The 21,391-nt window shown below is 35.4% G+C and overlaps 1 protein-coding gene across 1 annotated transcript; it reads left to right on the plus strand.

Moving 5' to 3' along the window:
* The first annotated feature begins 2,856 nt into the window (after positions 1-2,856).
* Positions 2,857-14,219, plus strand: LOC147076729 (uncharacterized). The gene is made up of 3 exons (XM_085940917.1): positions 2,857-2,996; positions 13,023-13,171; positions 14,117-14,219. The coding sequence occupies exons 1-3, from the start codon at positions 2,862-2,864 to the stop codon at positions 14,217-14,219; spliced, it is 387 nt and encodes a 128-aa protein (XP_085797043.1). The 5' UTR covers positions 2,857-2,861.
* Positions 14,220-21,391: the final 7,172 nt, after the last annotated feature.

Below are 21,391 nucleotides of genomic sequence, written 5' to 3' on the forward strand. Positions count from 1 at the left end.
CAAGTTTCTATATTTTTATTATTCTTTTACACTAAGATGGATAGTGACAGTGAATACTCAGAAGTCGAATATTTGGACGAAGATGTTTTGATGTTCGATTCAGACGACGATGTGTTTGGTTCGGAAGAAAGTGATACTGAAATTGAACAATCCACTTTTGAACAATCCACTGGCGACGTTTTTACTTGGGAAGATGGAGACTTCAGCCCGAAAATACATCCGTTTGATGATTTCCCATCTGGATCGAAATTGGACCTGAGTGATGAAAATGATGAATCGGACCATTTTAAATTTTTTGTTGATGAAGAAATTATGTCATACGTGGTATCAAAAACAAATATGCAATACTTAGTAATTGTAGAGAAACAACCCAATTTATCAGAGCGGTTAAAACATTGGGTTGATACTAATGTTGATGAGTTGTATGTTTTTTTTGGCAGTTTTTTTATTGTTTCCCCTAAATTCGAGGAAGAGTATAGACTCTCACTGGTCAGCCAACCCGCTTCTACATTTGCCTATTTACTCAGACACCATATCACGAGACCGCTTTCAATTAATATTACGTAATGCTACATTTTTCTGATAATGATGGAACCACTGTCGATCGCCTTGCCAAAATAAAACCCGTTTTAGATATGTTCAAAAATAAATTCTCAACTAGCTTTTATCCATATCAGAATATATGTATAGATGAGAGCCTCTTATTATTCAAGGGACGTCTTATTTTCCGACAATTCATTCCCTCCAAAGCGAGCCGTTTTGGGATAAATTATTTGTCATGTGTGACTGTAAAACTGGCTTTGTTTTAAATTTTATAGTATACACTGGAGCCACCACAGAGTATTGCACCCTAACAGACATGGGAGTCGGCGCAAATGTTGTCATGTCACTTCTTTCACCATATTTAGAGGCTGGCCACACACTGTATGTAGATAACTGGTACACCAGTCCCAAGTTATTCCAAGCTCTGCACGAAAAGCGTACAAATGCAGTTGGAACTGTTCGCAAAAATCGAATTGGGATGCCCAAGTTTGACAAAAAATTGAAGCAAGGTGAAACGACTGCTTTTCATACAACAACCATGATGGCACAAACTTGGAAGGATAAAAGAGATGTGACCATGTTATCTACAATCCAGACTCCAGAGTTTGTCGAAACCTGAAAAAAAAAACTACCGAACAGGCCAGCCTAAAATGAAACCAATCACAGCGGTGGAATATAGTAAGCACATGGGGAAGGTTGATAGAAGCGACATGATGATATCATTTGTGAAATCGACAAGAAAATCTATGAAATGGTACAAAAAATTATTTATGCATTTAATCGACCTTTCCATGTTTAATGCCCATGCTATGTATATGGTAACGACCGGAAGATGAATGTCATTAGGAGACTTTGCTTTGAAAGTAAAGTTGTCAAGCAATTGCTTGACAAGCACAAGAAATTAAAATCCCGTAAACGAAATACGGTGGCGTTACCATCTCGGATAGGGGCAAATACACATTTTATCGACACATTGCCACTCACTACACCCACCAACCCAAATAGTACACCCGAAATTAGTAGACGACGATGTGCTGTGTGTTCTGCTTCAAAGAAAAGACAAAATACAAAATTTATTTGTAAGCAATGTAATGTACCTTTGTGTGTAGTGCCGTGTTTTGAAGTATATCACACAAAAATCAATTTCTAAATATTTGTATAAAAACTGTTTATGTATAATTAATAATCTATTTCTGAACATCTGGTACATTACGAAAGTGATATTTGTGCATATTATTTAATTTGTTGTAAATAAAATATCAATATTCTATCGTGGTAAAACTTTTGTGACACCCCTATTCACGACAAACTTAAATGCATTTATAGGGCCTGTGAAGTGGTATATGTGTATGCATGTGTGTGATTAGGATTAAGGATGCTCTTAGAGCGGAATGCACAATCTAAGATTTCGTTCCTAAGGATAAGTCGCCGAAAAGCATGACTTAACTATAGACAATCCTGAGTATAGAGTTAAGGAATCCTTAACCATAGACTACTTTTGTTATGAACACGCCCCCTTCTGTACTACCATTTACCACTGACAGCTGCTGTCAAAATAAATTCGCATGTCTATAACACACAAATTCATTTAACAATGTATCTCAATATGGATATTGATAGTGTTAATTCGTTTGGAATGTACTTGCAGAATATTATTTTATTTTTATACGCCAGCCCGCAGAAATACAAAATACCAGATGAAGAATGACACTAGACGCTAGTGTTACCATGTTAAAAAAAATCTTGTGGTGCCTGTGGAATCACGTATAATGACTTATAACGGAAACATAAGAGTATTATAATTAAATATTAATATGTATTTATGGTTATTGCATTTATAAAATGCAGTTGTCATATTTTTGTCATCGTTTAACAATTATAAAATAATTTACCTAATTTACCTAACGAGAATTTTTAAATATGGTATTATTTTCAATAGAAATGATCTTAACTAAGGACAGTGTTTCTGCATAGTGTTTTCTGCTAAGGAAATTTTAGTTATGACAAATGTTTCTGCATTCCGCTCTTATACTTCATAATAAGTAAGTTTACACAATTTATTTCGCATTTCTAATTATTCAAAATTTGCTAGCGTAGCGTGTATCGCCTAAGATTTTTTACTTATACTGGAAATGGACTTTGTGTGTGCACAAAAAAGTTGGAGTTTTCACTTTGAGTGATCCAGGTAAATAGACCTCCGATAAAATAAAAATATCTTAAATGGCAATACTGTCAACGAAATTTCAAATTATTGTCTATGCGACACACGCGGAGACTGTCGATTAACGTTGTTAAATTAATTAAACAAATACACAAAAATGGACATAAAACGTGAGCCTGATGAGTTCAACATAATCTCGCATGATGCAGACTTGCCTGACGTACGAACATTATATTCAAACTGTTCGGTAAACCAAGGAATTAAGCAAGAGGACGACGTATCCACTTTTCAGGTTAGATTTTCAAATCGGATATTTAATAATTTTCCGCTTGTTTTGCCAAAATGATCGATATAAAACGATGCGTCTGTCAACCTACTCTATTTCAAGGCGTTGTATGAGTCCTGTGACCAACTGCCGTCGCGTCATCTGTCAGTGAGCGCAGTGTTGCCAACCGAACTATAATTATAGTACACTTTGATTCAGTACTATTGAAAAAGTATAGTACGTCTAAAATACCACAATTTTGAAAAATAGAATTTGTTCATCACATTTGAATGGTCAAAGACATCGCTTACAATCATTATCTTTAGAACTATCTTCAAATGTATTAATCGTGCCAATTTTTTGAATAATAAAATCCCTAATTCTTGTCAAATTTGGGATCACAAAGATTATAAAATATATTTTTTTATTGTTAATATGTCGCTATATAATGTTAACATTAAGTTTATTAATGATTTTGTAAATGCGTTTAAAAATTAAATCTTAACCCCACTGCACATGGATGTACTGAAATATAACTATATTGTTAATCATTAGAGCGAGAGGTTTAAAATAATACCATTTTATGCAATAAAAATTCTTTATGCAGTCATCATTAATGTTTAAAATAAATATAAAGGATAATAAGGCTTTAAATTTATATAAATAGATTATCTACAACGTTTAAGGAATGTCCAGGTTCATGCTTTTAAAATAGCATAGTAGCCCCATTTTGACCTACGCGGCGCACGTTCCCCCTTAACGGTACATTGGTACGTCATGTCATGGCCTCCATAAGGGAGAGGGGCTGACAGGGCTCTAGCCCGAGGGCCCGCGCCTTGGGGGGGGGGGCGGCGGCGACTAGTTAAGAACGATATACGAACCACAAATTTGATTCAATAGGAAAAAAGTACGATATTTCACGTCGTGTGGAATTTTATTTTAATTATTAATGGTATGTTTCCGGACTATTTATTAAGTATGGCGACGGTTCGCATGTTAGATACTTGGGTTCTTGACTACCACAAAAATATCAAGAACAGTTTCATAATATGATGGCGATTGTCGACAACTCCATATAATATATCAAGTGGATTTATTTAAATATACAAAAATTCGCTAAAATTACTTAAAATGCCCTTAATTTGACCATGCAAAACATGAATATGATTTAGGGAATACCACTGTAGATCATCATACTGCCCTTAACTTTGGCGATAGGTAGGGGGTCCATCAATCATCCTGGCCGGGGGGGGCCTTAGGCATATGCGTCATGTGTTTTTGTGCGCATGCGCTATCGCAACACGGTTTGCATCTGCTTTAAAATATGCTATAGGTTCTTATGATTGGATTTCGTTGTGTATATTGGCTCTGAAGGAATCTCCAGTTCAAGAAATTCAACCAATCTTACATAGTTTTTATAAGTATTTTCAGAACGGAAACAGAATTAAATCTCCGTGAAAACGATAAAACACTTACGGATATAATCTGACAATCACTATTTTTTAACAAATGTTATTTATTTCGAATGCCTTGAAACGTATCTGTCAAATAGGTATCTATTCTATGAATGATTTTCAGCCAGTAACATCAAGAATGAGTTTGATAAAGAGACACGAAACTATCTAGGTTCTCGTATTCGGAATTAAAAGAGATTTATGGCAGTGCACCACAAAATTAAATAACATAATTATATTTTTATTTTTTTTTAATAATAACCATACCCTTGCTTTTTCGTACAAGGTGGTTGGGTGGGTTAGTTGCATTGATGTGGGGCTAATTAGGTGCCTCCATTTATATCTTTAATTTTCTTTATGGCCAGGATTAAATATTTTGTGTAGTGTTCTTGTGTTGTTCTATTGCTTAGTGCTTCGTGAGGCTTTTGGAGGTCAATTTCGTGATTATGTTGTCTACATCGAGTCCTGAGAGTCCATCGCTCCCTTTCTAGTATAGGGCAGTCGTTGATGACATGCCACACAGTTTGAGATGTGTTGCCGTCACATGGACAACAGTCGTCATCCCTCAATTTAAATCTTTTTAGATAAGCTCGCACCGATCCGTGGCCTGTTAGTATCTGTGTGAGTTCGTGTGATATTTTTAAGTTCCCGGCAAGAGTGATGGCACAGTTTATGTTTGGAATAAATTTCTGCGTTATTGATCCTGTGGCGGATGTTGTGTATCTGTGGTTCCATAGCTCTATGGTATCTTCGTTTAGTTTTTGTTTTGCGTAACTCAGAGGGAAGTGTGTATAGGTTAAAGGTCTTTTGTCTGTTGTGGCTTGTTTAGCGTATTTATCAGCTTCCTCGTTTTCGGCTATCCCTGTGTGACTTCTTATCCAGAAGAATCTGGGGTTTGTTCCTATCATTCGAAGCTGTGTTGACAGTGTTAAAATGTCTCTTACAAGTGGGTGTGTCGATGATGGGTTTTGAAGAGCTACCAAACTGGATTGGCTATCTGAGAATATGTTTACATAGTCGTGTCTGTGTAACTTTAATCTTTTGAGTGTCCACTCGAGAGATTCTCTGATAGCAAATATTTCTGCTTGGAAAACAGTGCAGTAGCTTTCGAGCTTAAATTTTCGGGGTGTTATTAATGTTCCATTTTCGTAGGCTACAAAAGCTGCCCCTACTTTGTTATCGATTAGACTGCCATCTGTGTAGATCTCCAATCCTGTGATGTGGTATTTTGTTTTAGTGTCTTCGTCAACTGTTCCTATGTATTCTATATTTTCTAGATGTCTGTTGCCAGGATGTGGAAGTTGTGTGTAGTGTATTTTGTTTTCGTATGTTCTGTCTGTAGGTAAGTGTCGGGGAAGTATGTGGCTTGTTTTAACTTGGTATATTCCTGTAAGTTCTTGTATTTTTATATCTATTGGCGCTATTCCTGCCAGGGCTTGTGCTGACGTTAGCGATATTGTGCGATATCCCTTGCAAATTGATATTGCGAAAGGTCTTTGCGCGGAATTCAGTCTTTTTTGGATCGACTTTCTGTGAGTTGCTTTATTCCAGACCGATGCCGCGTAAGTTAAGGTTGGCTCCACAGCTCCATGATATATAATTTTTAAAACTTCAGGAGACGCCCCCCAAGTGGCTCTTGCTGTTTTTAAAAAGAATTTTCCCATTTGAGCTGCTTTCTTACATATGTAGTCGACGTGTTTCGCCCAATTGATGTGCCTGTCTAGTATTATGCCAAGAATTTTAAAGGAATCGACCAACTCTTTCGGTTTTCCTTTCCACTGGATTTCTGGTGTTCGTATTTTCCTTTTGTTGATAAACATTATATTTGTCTTATTATCTGAGAAGGTTAGTTTTACGTCTTCACCCCATGAGTTTACTTTTTGAAGCACGCTATTGGTTTTTAATTCCAGTTCGTCGGTGTCTTTTGCTGCTATCAATATTAACACATCGTCAGCAAAGGCTTGTATGTGTGTATTGTGGGGTAAGAGTATTGTTAATAGACTGTCTAAGGCGATATTCCATAGTGTTGGGCCACAAGTTGAGCCTTGGATGCAACCTTGGGTTTGGTCTTGTTTTATTTCTTCGTCTGCATACTTTAGTTTTACTTCCCTATCTTGTAGATAACTGCAAAACAGTTTGTACAAGTTAGGCGGTGTTGACTTGATTGCAAGGGCGTTTTTTATGTGTGGCCACCATGCGTTATCAAATGCACCTTGAATGTCTAGGGAAATTGCTATGCGTGATTCTTTCAATTCGAGATGCGTTGAGATTATGTGTACGGCTTTGTTTAGTGCGTGTTCTGTTGATGTTTGAGGGGTAAAGCCAAACTGTTTAGTGCTCAATTTGTTGTTTTTTGTAAGATGCCAGTGCACTCTCTGAATTGCTAGTTTTTCTAGCACTTTTCCGAAAACGGGAAGGAGGCCGATAGGCCTGTACGATTTTGTGTCCATAGCATCTTTCCCAGGCTTAGGAACGGCCTTAATGATCGCTATTTTCCAGGATTTCGGGAAGTGAACGAGTGTCAGACATTTATTGTATAGTAGTAGAATTTCTTCAGGGAAGTTTTTTGCGAAATTTTGGCAGATATCTAATGTGAGATTGTCGTGTCCAGGTGCCTTTTTTGGAGTCATGTTCTGTAAGGCGGATAGGATCTCAGTAAGTGTGAATTGGATATCATCCTCTCCGCCCGGAATATGGTTGTCTGATGTAGTGTTGAATCGGTGTATCTGTTGTTGGATCATCGTATGGAAAGAATTTTTCCATTAGGGCTTTTGCAGAGTCTTTTGCGGATGAGTGCTTTACTCCCTCTGTAGTAAGTGTCGATTGAATATTGCTGGCATTAGTTTTTTTTGTTATTTTGTATAGCGAAGACCATGCTGTCATTGGCGTCTGAGATTCATAAAATAATTTAGCGCTTTTAATTTTTGCTTCCTCAATGGCTGTTTTGTATGCTTCTCTTTTGTCGATATAGTCAGTGAGCTTTTGTGGTCGCATGATGTCACTTGAGTTCTGTAATTTCCGTTTTGATCTGAGAGTTATTCTTTTCATTTTTGTTAATTCGGCGTTCCACCAGATTGGATTTTTCCTGATATTATGTTGCGTTTTTTGTGGGAGTATTTTATGGCATGCGATAGAGATTGCCGAGGTGACCGTTTCCACTGCAGTGTCGAGTTCAGGAGTTGTATGTATGTTTTCAAGGAACTGTTTATCTATGTTAAACTCGGCCATGTTTTCCCTTGTCAATTCATTTATTTTTTTCCAGTCGGTTTTTTCATTTGTTATAAAAATGCGTGTTGAGTCGGTCATGGGTGAGAGTACGCTAATTGTATTGTTCCAAGTAAAGGTGATTGGGTTGTGGTCTGAGATGGGGTTGTGTTGGTCTTCTACTGTCCAGTTAGCAATTTTGTGTGTTGTGTTTGGTGAAGAGATAGTGATATCGATATGAGATTAATTATATTAGTGGATTAATTATATTAGAGATAATTATATTAGTGGGACCGAAAAAATAGTCATATTAATTTACAGTAATTTATTGATGAGCTGTGATGTAGGTAACTAGATTTTTCTAACTCAATTTTGAATAATTAATTCCGTTGGGACGCGAAGTCTTTAAAAACATTTGTTGGGTGTTCCGTGTAGGTACGTGTAGATAGGCGAGTGATTTGTTTTCTATGGGTGCTGGCTGTCTCGAGTCAGTCGATCAGAACCGTGGAACAGCAGTTCCAAACCCGTCGTTCGTAATAATATGCATTATTGTTAGTAACATTCTTGACTATGCTCATGTGAGGTTTTCGTTGAGAAATTCGGAAAACAACAAATTTAGGGTCTCGTAAATAATTTCTATCGGGTTGTAAAGTAATTCAAATGCTTTGGTGATAGGTAGCCCAAAATCCTGTATAGCAGTGTTCCATAACTGGTGGTCCGCGAGTCGCCCAGTCAAATTCTGATCATGACGTCGTATTGATCAAAAAATGATCAGGTTTATATCCAACTAATTTTTAATACTACCAACCAGCTCCGGTTCATAAAATCCTGATTTTTGCTCCATTTTATGGAAATATTAATTTGACTGTCTGAGCTAGGTAAATAATATTACAACAAAAAATCAATCATATTGCAAAGTATATTGATATTTCTGAAAAATTATCGAGCGCTTCGGTTGAACGTAAAATTGTCCATTTCGATAGATTTTTCTCTATAACTTTATACCTAGTCACTTATCGTCGGTCCCAATTAAAAAAGTCGGACCTGAATTTTTGTCATTTTCGGATTATTACGTAAAAGTTATTTAAACACTTTAAACATTTATAGGTACCACAATCACAGTTTTTTTTGTTTGTTTGAAAAATTCCGAAATACTCAAGTTAAAAATGACGGATCTACCGACAGTGTCCGAATAACAATGTCGCTTCTTACCAACCGACATTGTTGGCTGGGCGCGGTTGAGCAAGATGCGTCGAATCTGACAGTTGCTGCTATGTTCAATGGACAGACGGATATTTTTATAAAAGTTTAGAAAAGTTTCTATAATCCGTATTTTTATCCATCATGGCAAGCAATAGGTCACAGAGGATATTAAAGAGTGCTTTAGGCTCAAAGTATAGTGACAAATTCCCAAAGAAAAAGAAAGAAATGAACACTGAAAATTCAAACCTCAACGGTCATTCTGACAGGAAAGGTAGGTTAAGTAAAATATTACTAAAATATTATTTTTAACTGGCATTCTTATAAAATTAAATAAGTGGATATTTTATAATTGTCTTATTTTTACATTTACTAAAAATAGTAAAAAAACTAGTGAAAAATGTTTGAAGAATCCATGCCAAAATGCCGACTGAAGTGGTTTGATTTTTTTTTTTGAAGAGCAACGTTTACATATTTTTCACAAATTTTGGTCTCTAGACGTAAAATATACCGAGAAAATTCTGAAGCGTCGTCAAACAACTGAAGTCACCAAGCATGATCGTCGAAATACATTTGTTTATTATCTGCCTATTGAGGATAAGAAAAAGAAATATTTTGTAAGACTATGTTTCTGAATACTATTTTATCTGGAAAACGTACTATTGTAAGCACTGCTTGGAAGAAATATGATGGAGATAATAATATTGAGCCTGATCAACGTGGTAAATACGACCATAAAAAACCTGATAGATAACGAGATGGTGAAAAGCATATGCGATCACGTAAACTGTTTTCCTCTGGTAGAATCGCACTATATTCGCCAAGATTCTAAAAAACTGTAAACTAAGTAACTCTTGAATGTTCAATTTATATCGCGAGTAGTTTGATCTGAATAAATATTCTTACAAGTCACTAACCAAAGGGTAATACAGATATATTGTAAGTGAAAAGTTCAATATAGCATTTCACCGGCCAAAAAAAGATTGCTTTTGTCATGCATTTTCGGTCAAGACCAGTCCAACAGACGAAGACAAAAAAAGACAGGCAAAACATTCAGCCCTTAGGAAGGCACATCGCACACTTAAAAATGAAGATAAAAACGAGGTTTTACAGAGTAAAAGTATTGTAATCGTTATATTTGACTTTCAAAAAGTACTAACGACTCTTCATGGGGAAGTATGACGTACCTATTTTTTATTACAAACGAAAATTACCAACTTTAAATGTTACTGTGTATAATATGGCAATGAAAATCGGAACTTTTTATATGTGGCACGAAGGAATTGCAAAACGGGGAGCAAATGAGGTTTCTAGTAAGTTGTATGTACAAAATTATAAAAGAACCGCATTATTTATCGGTGTAAAAGAATTCGATTTTGGTCCGACAATAATTGTGGTGGTCAGAATAGAAACCGCATCGTATTTACCCATTATATGCTTGCAGCCAAGGAGTTCAATGTCACCATTACTCATAGATTTATGGAAAAAGACCAAACTCAGAATGAGAATGACAGCGTCCACTCAACCATTGAAAGAGCTAGTGATCGCAAAATGTTTGTATGTTCCTGAGAAGTGGTAGGTATTGCTTAATCCGTTGGGCAAAAGCTGAAGGTGAACCATACATAGTAAAGAAAGTCTTTACAATGATGTACCTATAGGATTTTAAATCATTATTAGCAAACAAAAATTGAACAAAAATACTTCGTGAATTTTTGTAATTGACTCGTGTAACAGAACTAAAGGTAAATGCACAACAATGCGACACGATTGAGTATAAATATGATTTAAGTGAACCTGTAAAAGCTATAGTTGTGCTTAGATGTGCAACACGAAACACTTTCAGATTTTCAAGAGAATTTGATCTGAAGGAAGCTAATGATGGCTCATTTCCTGTCAGTTACTATAAGTATAAAGATTTGCAAGATATGTGTAAGAGTAATCTTATTCCAGAAAAATATCACAACTTTTACTTTTACTTTGGAGCTCGCCCATATTGAAAGATTCTAAAAAATACAAGCGCAGTATGATATCATTGATAGTAATAGTGACAAAAAACAAAGTTAACTATTACTAACTATAGTTTTTGGGGATTTTTAAGTTAAAAAAAATACTTAAATATATAGGAATTTTATTAAGCTACAACAATGTCCAGTTTTTATGATTATAAGGTATATTTGATATGTTTACAATGTAAATTTTATGACTATGTTTTTTTTTTGTAAGTAGCTACTTTTATATCTATCTGTGATTTCGATTTTATACATACATTCTTAAATTAAGTACTTGGAATTGCTTTATTCGACAGATCCGACATAAAATTTTCATCAAATTCCAGTTAAAATAGTCGGAACTGACACATTCGACATATTAATTTTAACATAGTCCCATTAAAATTGTCATAACTGACACTTCTGACAAAATTACTTAATTTATTCCAGTTAAAAATGTCGCATGTGACTTTTCTCGAGTTTTTATCAGTAATTCTCAAAAATTGTAATATATATATTTGAAACACCTAAAAATAAGTGTTTTTGCCAAATTTGGTAAGAATATTTTATTAATTAACGATTTTATGGATAAAAACATCTTTTATTGCTCGTACTGAAAAGTAGCATTTTGCAGATCCGACTTTTTTAATTGGGAACGATGTTATCGTGTCTAATTAGTAATAGGCAATATGGCAAGAATAATAATTTGGGTGTCGGTAGTATGGTAATATGAGACCGGCTCCACCACGTGCCATGGACGCCGATATTCCTACTTGGCTTTACTCTTGTTCAATGCAACTAGATTTCGGCGTCCTAGAAGGTCAATGAATACTATCGGGTCTATGACGATTTGGCACCGGACAACTGGACGCCACGGAATTCGAAAATAAATAGGCATTAAGTACTTATAGGTACTTTAAAAAAAATATTATCATAATATTTAAATGATTATATTATGATTTAATAGTTTAAAAAGAGTTTTTTATTTTATATAAAACCTTAGGCATATTAATTCTCAATCTGCAATAAAGAATACATTATTTTAAGAGTAAAATAAATTAAAACTACTAAGTAGTAGATAGTGTTACCAGACAAAAAAAGAGAAGGCCCCGGCGTGACAGTTTCAAATTCTAGATCAACGATTTAACATTAATATCAAAACACCTCCCCAACTAAAAGGTTGCACAGCCCTACCACACAAACATTATCTTTCAAAACGACGATGCGAATCTCGGGTATCCACGGTCACAAAGGGAAGTACCTGCCTACGACCAAGGGCATTTACGGTCGCTCACTCCGCACTGAAAAATACCGTAATTCGTGCGAGTTTTTGTTAAGCAACTTCATCCCTTACCCCGAGAGGGGGAAGCGTCCCTTGAAAAAATAGTTTTTGCGGACAGTTCGAATCTACCTACAACGAAGTGATGACATAAAACGAGCGTCACGCCGGCGGCGGTATCAGCCGTGCAATGGCGTAATCAACCGTGCTTCTAGCCAATTACTAAACCAATTTTTAATTATCAATAGACATTGTGATGAATATCAAAGTGCCCGCGAAATTAAATAATGTGCAAACGCGTCCATGTGAAAAATAATGCAAAGTGAAGCGTTGTCTATTCGAACGCCGCGTGCCCGCTGGCTACCGACATACTCCGCGTGGTCCCTGTTATTTAAATGTTACTTTATCTCAGTCATGCTAAACCCTTGTATTCCTAACCTGTATAATTTAGTGTAAATAAACCGAGCCTGCGCAGGGCTATTGGATCAAAAAGTTTCAGTGTTATAATTCACCCCGTCAGTAATGACGTCACACACATCCCTCGAACCGATATGATACTGGAGGAGGTTCTACCACCGACATACATGTGAGCCCTCTTCTTCTTCCCGGTATTAATAGGAACTGATTAAAATACCTCGTCTATGTTCTGTATACGTGTCTACGACAGTGAGGCGTCCAATTGTCCGAAGTCCAGTCGTTTCATTCCCATACTATCTACGGTGTTTTCGGTCAGCTACAGCCTACAAATTGCTACGAGATGCTGGCTTTCTGTAATGACGCAACGCAACGACATTGTTCCTACCAAGACTCTCTTACAATAAACTTATTTTACTAGTACGGTTGGTACCTACCGACCAACATTCATTAAGCAATATTAAACCATATATGTGGATGCCTAAAGCTATTAATTCTACTATTATTCTTTTAGAATACAGTATCAGATCCTGCCAATATTAAATTTGAGGACGATTTTCAGCCCGTGGAAAAGACGAGTTTTTGGAAGACACAGAACGCTCAATCAATTATGAAGATCCTCTACCCGGTTGCTCATATTCTGAATACAAGCCAGTTAATCAGGTAGACACTCTGAATCTATATTAAGTTAATTTTATATACCCTGTTCATCCTAGAAACTGTATCTATGAATTGCGAGACAATTGTGAACCTATAATAGACGTAATTTCAGTCATAAATCTTTTTGATACAAATACGATACCCTGCTGAATACAAAATGATATGTGATGTATATAGCTTAATTGGTACAGCACATGAGCAGGCATCCCAGAAGTGCGGGTTCAAATCTCGCAGGGCATCGTATTTATCACGAAAACATTTTCTAGTCATATATTTCCTTTAGGTGTTTTCAATTTATGTACCTAGATTCAATAAAGAATGTTCTTATTTCTTAAATCTTGTGAATTAATTTAATATTCGTTGAAAATAAAATAGTTCATTATATTAATTACAAGTGCAAGTACGTAGTAATTCTAATCTCAGGTAGTCAAGAGATCGGCGCATACAGTCGGTTGTTCTCGTTGACTAGGAGACCGGGGTATATGGTTAGGTCGCCAAGTAGTTTATAGAGGCGTCAGCGTATGGCCGACGCCCACGGTCGTGTCATACTATTATAATTTCTTGTCGTCATTTTTACTCCCATTTCTTTGCCTAATTGTTAGCTTACTTTGAAATGGTTCTAATTGCACTTAACCATGTTTTGGTCTATGAGGGTTTTTAATTTGGAATGGTCATATTTTGAATATAAAAAGACATGTAGATAGAACTCCGGCACACTGCTAATTCTCATATTTGACAATAGATGACACTGAAATGAACGTAAATGGTAGGATATGGCTAATGGAATCTTTTCACACCAAAAAGGCATCTTAGGCCAAAATGTCAGTTAGCACCCAAAATAAGGTAACGTAATGTCTGAAGATGCTGAAAAGCAAAGACGTTAAACACATATCTTAAAAGGAATAGTACAAAAGATAATTTATAATTACAATAATTTTGGTTTTTTAGGTTTCTACCAAAGGATTTTTCACAAGGTATCACGATACAGATGAGAGTCAACAATCTTCAGATGATGGAATCCAGGATAAAACGATACAGTATTCAGAAGTGACGATAGATGAGCAAAACCTTAAAAAAGAAATCTTAGAACGAGATGTTCTGAAGGAAGTTCGACTTATTCTGAGAAGAGTAATCCATTTTTCACGCAATTTTATTTGCTCCATTTGTAACGCAATGTTAGGATGCAGAAGTGCTCTAAAAACTCACAAAATTGTTCACATGAACGAGATTGCAGATCAAAATCAAAGCAATGTATTCTCGCAACATAGTAATAACAAAGCACATAAAAATACAGATACTGGCGAAAAACTTTATAAATGCAGTGTATGTTCATATAGTTGCTCGACATCTGGAAATCTGAATCAACATAAAATGACACATACTGGTGAAAAACCTTATAAATGCAATGTTTGTTCATATAGATGTACGCACCTATGTACTTTAAAAAGACACAATTTAACACATTCTGATGAAAAGCCTTATAAATGCAATGTATGTTCATATAGATGCTCGAGATCGAGTAGTCTTAAAATACATAAAACGACACATACTTGTGAAAAACCTTATAAATGCAACGTATGTTCATACAGCTGCGCGACATCTAGAATTCTTATAACACTTAACATTATACATACTGGTGAAAAACCTCATATGTGCAATGTATGCTCATTTAGATGCTCGACATCTAGTAGTCTTAAAACACATAAAATTACACATACTGGGGAAAAACCTTATAAATGCAATGTATGTTCATATAGATGCTCGCAACATAGTAGTCTTAAAATACATAAAATGACACATACTGGTGAAAAACCTTATAAATGCAATGTATGCTCATATAGATGCTCGAGATCGAGTAGTCTTAAAACACATAAAATGACACATACTGGGGAAAAACCTTATAAATGTAATGTATGTTCATATAAAAGCTCGACATCTAGTTATATTAAAATACATAAAATGACACATACCGGTGAAAAACCTTATAAATGCAATGTGTGTTCGCATGTATTCTCGCAACTTAGTAGTCTTAAAGTACATAAAAAAGCACATACTAGTGTATAACCTTCTTAATATAACGTATGTTCGTATAGATGCTTGCTAACTTATTATCCTTTATTTTATACTTATGTTATGTCGTTTATGAAGACTTACCATTTATGCAGTCTGTCAAACATTATGTTGGTAGTATTGGCCACTGGTATTTATGTGACAAATTATTAGTATTTGGGCCATAGCGTCTAAGCGTATTGACATTAGGGAATCCAATCACGGGATCCTGGACAATTTCCGATACCTATGAATTCCGGGATTAGTAAACATTATTCTGAAACTTTCGGGATTGATTTTTTTATCAATCACAATCAATCGGTATGTGTACAAAATCATTGTGACAAAATGTTAGTGACGTGTATGTACCTGAAAATTCAACAATCACAGGTAGAATCGCCGAATGCTCACGGATAATAAATAATATTGTTTGTTGCCATACGTAATCCAAGCAACCAGTTGCGGCCGGTGACAAGAATATGAGGGAATGCAAAAAGACTCGCCTATTTATGCAAGAAGTTCATCCTCCGATCCTCGGATTATAAAAACACGTCGATTACACGATTATGAATGTCTGGTATTGACGATATTAATTGTTTTTCAATATTTAACATCTTAAGAGCATTTAGCCTGCCTTGAGACATGGTATTTCTCAAAAATGACTGAACCCTCTTTAAAGTTGAGAAACAACGCTCACTTTCCTCTGAAGTCATCGGAATTGTACAAATTATCGTTAATAGGGTAACACTTTCGTTCAATACTTCCAGTAAATTATTATTAGTGAAAAGTTGAAGTATCGACAATGCTCCATCAGTAACGTAGAAATCTTTTCTACTGTATTCATTTTTAAGTTTAAATTTGTCAATTATGTCGTATAATGAGGTTACCGTATTAAAATCTGAAGTTGGAAAATTTGTATGATAATCCGTTAATAAGTCCGTTGTTTTATCTGCTTGTATAGCTGCAAACTTGCTTTGTGATATTTCATTTTTAATTTCGTTACGGCACACCTCTAGAATCGAATCTAAAATGTCATTTTGAATCGTTTTTGACGTACCCTTAAAAACATTATTGCTCTCCAAATGCTGTTTCATGGCTATGTCAATTTCCGAGAAGAAGTCAATAAGCCCTCGGTAAACACCTGGATTATTTGAATCTGCAGATTCATCATGTCCTCTAAGAGCTAATTCAAATGCACCACAGAACTTCACACAGTCAATCAATCTGGATAAAATATAACGATTTTTGTCGACACGTTCATTAAATTGTTTCACAGACAAACGGTTCCCTGCATCCAATTGTGAACGTATACCTATCTATTTCTCCCAAGACTGCAAGTTGCATTTCAGAACCACTGTGTTTTTTGATTTTTACTGACAGGTGGACCAAATCTTGAATTCCATGGTTTGTCCAATTGATATCTCCGCCGAACAACAGACACGGAAAACAAAATAGGGTATTAAGAATATTACATCCGCAAAGCCATTATGTTTTTGAGTACATTTGCACATTAAATTTCCGATTAACTATCTTCGTTGTCACTGTAACCTTTTGAATTAAATTTATGCTTGGCAAAGGACGGCCTGCCACTTTAATATCAATTCGTTTGGAAAAATCGTGACGATTGTCCTATATATATACAACTGAATATACGGTACTCATTGTAAATATTATTAAATCTATATTATAAACCCAACTGTTGAACGATCAACCAAACTAACCGTCGTGAATATGATTCTATTTTGACACATGCATCGACATGAAGTTCGTCATTTCATTATAATAATTAGGCTTCCAACTGTACCTCGACGCATCGCCTGAGTTATATGTAGGAATATTCATATTGGTTAGTCAGGTTAGTGTATAAAGGTCCAAATGCCTAGTTAATATGTGTGTGCTTTCGACCGGTACAGTGTACTTAAATTTGAAAAACATCGTTTCCAAAGAAGACTCATGTAGTCTTATAGAACTTTGGTGATTTTGATTCTACTAGCTTCATTTTGTTTGTCGTTGTAGTTGTCCGCTATAAATGTGTTCGTGTAAAATGCGCGTAAATTCAAGGAACACTTCGAATAATGCTCCTTGTGTGACGCGTCACATCGATGGAGTTATTACGTGTGTATTGGTCGCGTCTAATCGACATTGATAGAGTTGTGTGTATTGGTGACGGTGGTGACAATGCGTTGAAAAGCTTGCGTTACCATTGTTCGAATACGCGCGGAATTTAAAATGGGTGATTTCGCATAAGTTTTTGATATCGCATTATTCTGAATACATGGGGGTTTTATATTATATATTTTTATTTAATCTATGATGGGAGTGCACTGCACACTTTGCTCCTTTACTAGAGCCGTCCCTGGTAGCAACGTTAGAAAAATAATAAATCCGTATCCAGTTAGCTGCCACTGACGTCCTAGAATCCGAGCAGCGTCTAACCGCCAGGGCTCCGGATGTGCGGGCACGCACATGTTTCAGTGCTAAATTTTATGAATGAACTTTCTTTTAATTTTCTTATTGAATTTAAAAACAAACGCATTCACAAATGAATAGCAATTGTCAGAATCTTGGAATGTTTGTACATTTTATTGTAAGTAAGTATTGTCATCTCCAGAAGTGAAAAGATGCTGTCATTTTTATTTTTTAAGGTTTTTCGTCTGGGTTCTGAACTGAGAACAAATAACACAACGGAAGTGTGGGAAACGTCGAGATTTATTTCGTTAATATCTACCAATGGTTACATTTTTATACAAATTCTTTTTGCCATTCGTATTTTTTTTTTGACGACATTCAGACAATGTTGCCGGTCAGATATTTATTTACGCAATCAACCTTCACTATTTGTCGGCTTGATAATGATTCGGTTTTCTCTAGATCCACAGAGATATACCCAAATGGAGACCATTCGAGAGTGTAACAGTATGTATTGTATTTATCGTCAACACGATAATATTGTTATTTTAATTTTAATCAAACTTGTATTTTTGATGCTTTTCTTTTCTTAAATAAATAAATAAAAGTGTTTTACAAACTTTAACATTATTATTTATTTCACACAAAAATTTTCTCGATTAAATCTAACCTAGTATGAAGTTAAAACAACGTAATGCAAGTGGATACGAGGTTACCGGTGTTACCATGTTGGAGTGAAGTCCTGATGCCATCCCGGACCCCGAGACGGGACACGTCGTACGCTGTCAAGCCCTGTGACAGAGAAGGAATCGATCCAACAAGGCGATCTCTTTTTTCTCTTATTTTGATATATCATTTTCTTCGTTCAGTTTTTAAGATAGACCTATTTTTAAAACTATAATATTAAGTGCTGCCGCATAAATGGCTTGCACAGAATTCGTTTTTTATAGTTTCTTAGCTTCACATATTCCAGTAGCATCATATTTGCCGATTTCTTTGGCGTTTGCCTTTAATGTTACCAAGCAAACATTAAGTACTCGGCCGTAGTGGTTTGGCGGGCTCCATAAAAGACACTGTCTACGATCATTTTACACACGGTTATACGTTTGAGTTTAACAAGACGCTGCCGCGCCGCCCCCGCGTGACCACTATATTCTTGCACTGAAGAATTCAATCTGGAAATTAGTCGCCTTCCTTTTTCTAGTATGTGTGGTTGGATTAGGAGTGGTCTCATTGTCATCAACCTGGAATAATTATAACACGTTACAAGTAGGTAAGTACAAAAGCAGAATGGACAAAGAAGGCGGACGAGTTCAAAATAAGTGGCAATGTATTAACTGTGGAGGTGCGATGGATGAAAAACATATTCGAATAGTGTTACTACCACATTCTGGAGCAACATAATATTACAACTAAAAGATCTTGTACATTATTATGAATATATTCATTATAACTACATATTAACACTATTCGAGTAAAAAAAATAATTATAACTAACTTCTACTGGGTTTATTTCCTGGTTCACGATAGGAAAATCCTCGATTACAGATTCATCCGCAATACCCCTGACCTCCGCACTCCCGTCAATATCAATTTCTATCACCGCATCCATATTAATTTTACATGCTTGCTGTTGGAAGCCCTTGATCCTTCGTGAAAAGCAGCAGATGTAATACCACAATGATGGCACATATATTTCATTTCTTCCGCTACCAGTACGTTGACTTTCCTTTAATTTTTTATAACTCTTTCCGAAAAGATCCCCTAAGGCTTTGATTTTTTTTTACTAGGTAACCACAAAGTTTCTATTAGCCTCAGGAAATCCTCTCTCCTTTCATAAATAAATTATTTTTGTATACGCCACAACGCGTAAATTTCTATTTTTGTATGCCGCAGATTTGATTTTCCGCAAACATGGGAATTGTACATCTCCATAAAATCTGTAAGAAATTGCGAGCGTCCATGACGGATCGTGGTACAACGTATTAAATCGTGTCATATTTAATCTTTTATATTAAATTATCCTTATCTATGGTAGGTATGAAAAAACAATTTGACTGACTTCACGCGTGAAAGATTGAACTTCTAAAACGTGTAAAACAACGACTTTTCGTAGGTACGGCACGCGTGAAAGATAGGACGCGACCAATTCACTCATTCCGCTCTTCGCTATGAGACTTTAGGCCCTCCGCCCATGCAGGAACTAAAATCCGCCGTAACTGAAACTCCAGTATCTAGCTAATGTATTTCAATGGCGGCTCCCAGACGGTAACACTGGAGTCTCTCAGTTTCAAAGTATCCGCAACTGAAATTAAGGAAACGCGACATGTCTCTCAGTTGCCAGTCTAAACAGTGGTAGGTACCAATATCAGTAAATACGTTTAAAAAAATCATATTTTCTTTCCAAAATTGATAGCACTTCTAACAATGTCATGCCATAACCCATAACAAGATTACAAACCAAGACGGCAAACGTTAGCAGAGATGGACGAACACGTCATTTTTAATTTAAATTTTGTGGAAGAAGTCGAAAAACATCCCCAGCTGTATAATTACAGACTACTAGATTATTCCTGTAGAGATATTAAGGAAAAGGCTTGGAATGAAGTTGGAATTTTGGAATACATTTCTCGTAGTTCATGTGCATCAACGAATAGTCTGCAGTTTATATTTTTGTCTATAATATAAAGATGTATCAAAAAATCTTCTTCCAAGCTAGCTTGGATAGGAATAATTAATATGAAGATGTCTCATACGAGTGCATAAAGATGGCACTCAGTCCAATTGTACTTGGATCCTACTTAGATCGTGTCAACACGGCTTTAAAAATTGTTTTCAAACATGACTACCTATCTATGTTAAATTAACTCATTAGTGGCACAGGTGTCCATATGGACACAGAAATTTTGTAGTCGGTGTGACATGAATTTTTATTTGTTTTAAAAATTATTTCTTTACATTTTTTGTGTATCAGTAATATAACAGGATATTAAGACTAAAAATAAAATTTGCAAATTATTGCCAAGTTCTGAGAAAACAGCCGTGTCCATATGGACACGCGTGACACTTATGTTATCATATTTTTTTTTGATTCTATGGTTTATTAGTAGAATTATTATAAAGTATGATAGTTTTCAATACACATTACACACAAGCTAATATTGCATTTTCTTCACTGCGTTCTGATTTCAGATGTTTCTTTTTCTTTTAAAAAAATCGGTCACAGCGTCGATTTTTTATATTTTTTTGAATAAAATAATTTAACCCATTAAATCTTATATCTGCTAGAACCATTGATTTTGATGTACATAGTTTTGAATATCCATCCTATCAAGATCTATCAGCGTTCTTGTTTTCCACATTTTTCCCGTAAAATTGATATTTTGTGCAGCTAGGTGTAATTGCGTGTAGAATCTCCAGTTGCAGTATAAAATATCTAAAATAAATAAATATTGGTCAATCTATGTTCTTGCATTCCTAGATTTCACTTGTGTATCTGCTTTTAATCGTCTATGATATAAATTATCGATTGTTCCACCACCATCCTCATCTGTTAAAACCACAGGATTTGGTCGGTGGTGAGATATATAATAATATTATATTCGTCGACATTATCATCATCACTAGCTTCATAAAGTGCATCCAATGCATTATTTATCAGCATTTCTCTTTCTTCAATATTGGACATATCCCAGAAACTAAATAATTTGACAAAATGAGAATAATATATTTTATAAAAAATATAGTGATAACAAATCATAATTT

The sequence above is a fragment of the Rhyacophila brunnea genome, unplaced genomic scaffold (assembly GCF_057557595.1).
Source record: "Rhyacophila brunnea isolate RB1 unplaced genomic scaffold, BYU_Rbru_1.0 scaffold_13, whole genome shotgun sequence".
NCBI classification, from domain to species: domain Eukaryota; kingdom Metazoa; phylum Arthropoda; class Insecta; order Trichoptera; family Rhyacophilidae; genus Rhyacophila; species Rhyacophila brunnea.